Below are 2,827 nucleotides of genomic sequence, written 5' to 3' on the forward strand. Positions count from 1 at the left end.
CACCGCGCCCGCCCGCATCTTCTCCGATCAGATCTCGACCCCGAGTCGGTTCGGTCCAAAATCCCACGCCAATTGCCACTCTCTATGCGCGTGTGTGTGGGTTTTTTTTCTTTCTCTACACCATTGTGCCCGTTTATTTGATGTGGTTCTTTCCAGCACACACCATCACCGCCACCACCACCACCTTACTGTTCTATCGTCTGTTGCGTTGCGTAAGTATCCAATTAACTCCAATTTATCCACCAACTCAAGCGCGAAGAAGAGACGCCTGGGTCGCGTTGCTGTTGCTGTTGCTGTTGCTGATGCTGCTGCTGCTGGTGCTGTGTTCCTGTTGCTTGATCGTGGTGCCAACCGACGACGTCGATCGCCCTCGGTTCGGCGTCAAAAGCAGATCGTCCGTCCATCCGTCAGTCAGGGAAAGAGAAACACGCCCGGATCGTACTCGGCGAGACACTTCGTCGAGTAGAACGTTTTGTCGCACGAATCCTTGTACTGACCCTCTGTGGAGTTGGCAAGGTGCATTAGTGACCTTCGAAGGAAGGGTTGGGCAACGCGGTGTCTTACGCGTTTCGCGGCACGCACGGATGGCTTCCTTCGCCTTTTCCCGCATGTCCGGCGGCAACATAGCGTCCATCTGGGCAAGCGTTTTCTGGATGTTAACCTCTCCCTTCTTGGTCATCTGCCGGTCAAACGGGAAGAGTCACCCCGCAGCACGCAGTCACCCCCGGCTCGTCCTCAAACCAACTTACCGTGCCCGCCATCTGCGCAATGCACATCGTGTAGCACTTGAGCTCACGATCTTCCACGAATATGCCCTTCCGGAGGTCATCCAACGTTTCTGTGGAACGAGTTACGGAACAGGTGCTATTAACTTCCCTGGCGACCTGGCGACCAGGATCATCGCCGCTCACCGGTTGTTACTTGGAACTTGGGCGCACACGCGGATCGCATCATGTCCATCGAGCTGATGAGCTGCTTGCGGGTCATCTGTGAGGTGCCGGGGGTGGTGAGAAAAACGGGGCACATTCGGTTCAAACCAACATTCTCAACATACCGCACACTGGACTGACGATGGTTGCATCCACAGGAGTCCGAGTCCAATCACCAGCAGCCCCGTACGGCATCCACTCGCCAACATCACGTTAACGAGGATCGCCGTTGCGCATCGTTGGACAGTTTCGTGTCGCCAAACCAGTGAGCTGAGTCGGCTGGCCGCTATTTATGGCGATCGATCGAGCCTCGATCGATGATCAGATGATTGGTGTAATTAAAAATCATTACAGCACCAACTGTCACCACTGCCAGAGGTTGGGCGGGATGTCGACAGCAGTAATTAGCACATCAACCTGTCAAGCGAGAGTTAAAGAGAGCTTTTAAGGGAAATTAATCTTTCTTTTCCATTCTGTAGCCAGATTTCAATGTTATGACCAACGCATTATTCTAACCAGCTTATGTTATGAAGCATGGTCGCTGCTTAACAGGGCTACCTTTAATATTTTTATGCTATGATATAATTTTTAGTTTTTGGTAGTTCTCAATAGTTAGATAACCTTTAAATGTGTTGGAAATAACGTTTACGGGCTCTGAGCACAGAATAATTTCGGTCATTAATTGAGCCGATTAGTTACTCCAATTGCCAAACATATTTGTGAGACACCAAATTATAAGGAGGAAACAAACTAACAAACAAACGTATCTGAAGTTTCATTTTAATAAGTCGTTAAATTTTTTTTTACAAGCCATTTAGTATCGACGTGTCACAGTATTTTTCACACCGGAAAAAATCAAGCATCGTGCCATGATTTAATTTTTATGTTTGGAAGGTTTTAGAAGGCAAAGGAAAATTTATGAACGAAAGTTGAAAGTGTATAAGAACTCTTCGCTTTCAATTAGTACATTAAAAGAAGGGGTTTCTGAGCTTAGACGTGGTCGTGCAAGCCTTCAACATGATCCACGTCAAAAACGTTCAAAAACAGACACAACGCCTGAAATCGTAGAAAACATACAGGATATCGTATTGGAAAATCGTCGAATCACTGAAAGAGATTTAGTATAAGGCCTAGCCATCTCATTGGGCAGTGTAACCAATATTTTGACTGAAGTCTTGGGTTCCTAAAAGCGGTTTGCAAAATGGGTGTCGCATTCGCTAAAAATGGAAATTGAAAATGGCAAAAATCCATGAATTAAGGTTCAAATTGTTGCAGTATCCACCCTATTCACCAGATTTGGCCCCTAGCGACTTCCATCTGTTTCAGACCCAAAAAAAATCATGCGTTAAAAGCATTTATCATCAAGTTTCCCAGCTCTCCCAGTTTCTCACTTCAGGGATGGAATTTATGAATTGAAGTCTCCTTGGAATAAGTGAGTTGATGATGTTCAGGAAGGTCATAGTGGATAATAAAGTGTATTTCAAACCATAAAAATATGTTTTTCGTATCGACGATACGAACTTATTGAGCAGCCTAGTATCGTGTGCAAAATGCATTTCGAAAAATTTGCAACATTGTTATGCGTCAGGTTGTTCTAAATATCTATATATATAAAATTCAAGTTCTGTCTGTATGTCTCAAGTAAACTCCGAAACTACTGGACCGATTGACTCGAAATTTGGTATACAGGGGTTTTTGGGGCCGGGGAGTGCAATAGTCATGGTTAGAAACCCCTCACCCCCCTCTTTCTTTGCCCTCCCATACAACTAACTGTTAAAAACATCTATTACTCCACAAGTTATGAATCGAATTTCATCAAAACTTGCACAATAGTTGCTGGTCACCTGAGAAAGCATGTGACAAAATTTGGTCCTTGCAGGACGAGAGGAAGGGGGGGG

At 45.7% G+C, this 2,827-nt stretch overlaps 1 protein-coding gene across 1 annotated transcript; it reads right to left on the reverse strand.

Annotated features, from left to right (window-relative positions):
- Nucleotides 1-294: 294 nt before the first annotated feature.
- Nucleotides 295-1,142, reverse strand: LOC128276638 (general odorant-binding protein lush-like). The gene is made up of 5 exons (XM_053015096.1): nt 1,055-1,142; nt 912-987; nt 750-838; nt 565-679; nt 295-500 (listed from the first exon to the last, which is right to left on the reverse strand). The coding sequence occupies exons 1-5, from the start codon at nt 1,136-1,138 to the stop codon at nt 412-414; spliced, it is 453 nt and encodes a 150-aa protein (XP_052871056.1). The 5' UTR covers nt 1,139-1,142; the 3' UTR covers nt 295-411.
- Nucleotides 1,143-2,827: the final 1,685 nt, after the last annotated feature.

This window comes from Anopheles cruzii, unplaced genomic scaffold, assembly GCF_943734635.1.
Source record: "Anopheles cruzii unplaced genomic scaffold, idAnoCruzAS_RS32_06 scaffold01825_ctg1, whole genome shotgun sequence".
Classification (NCBI taxonomy): domain Eukaryota; kingdom Metazoa; phylum Arthropoda; class Insecta; order Diptera; family Culicidae; genus Anopheles; species Anopheles cruzii.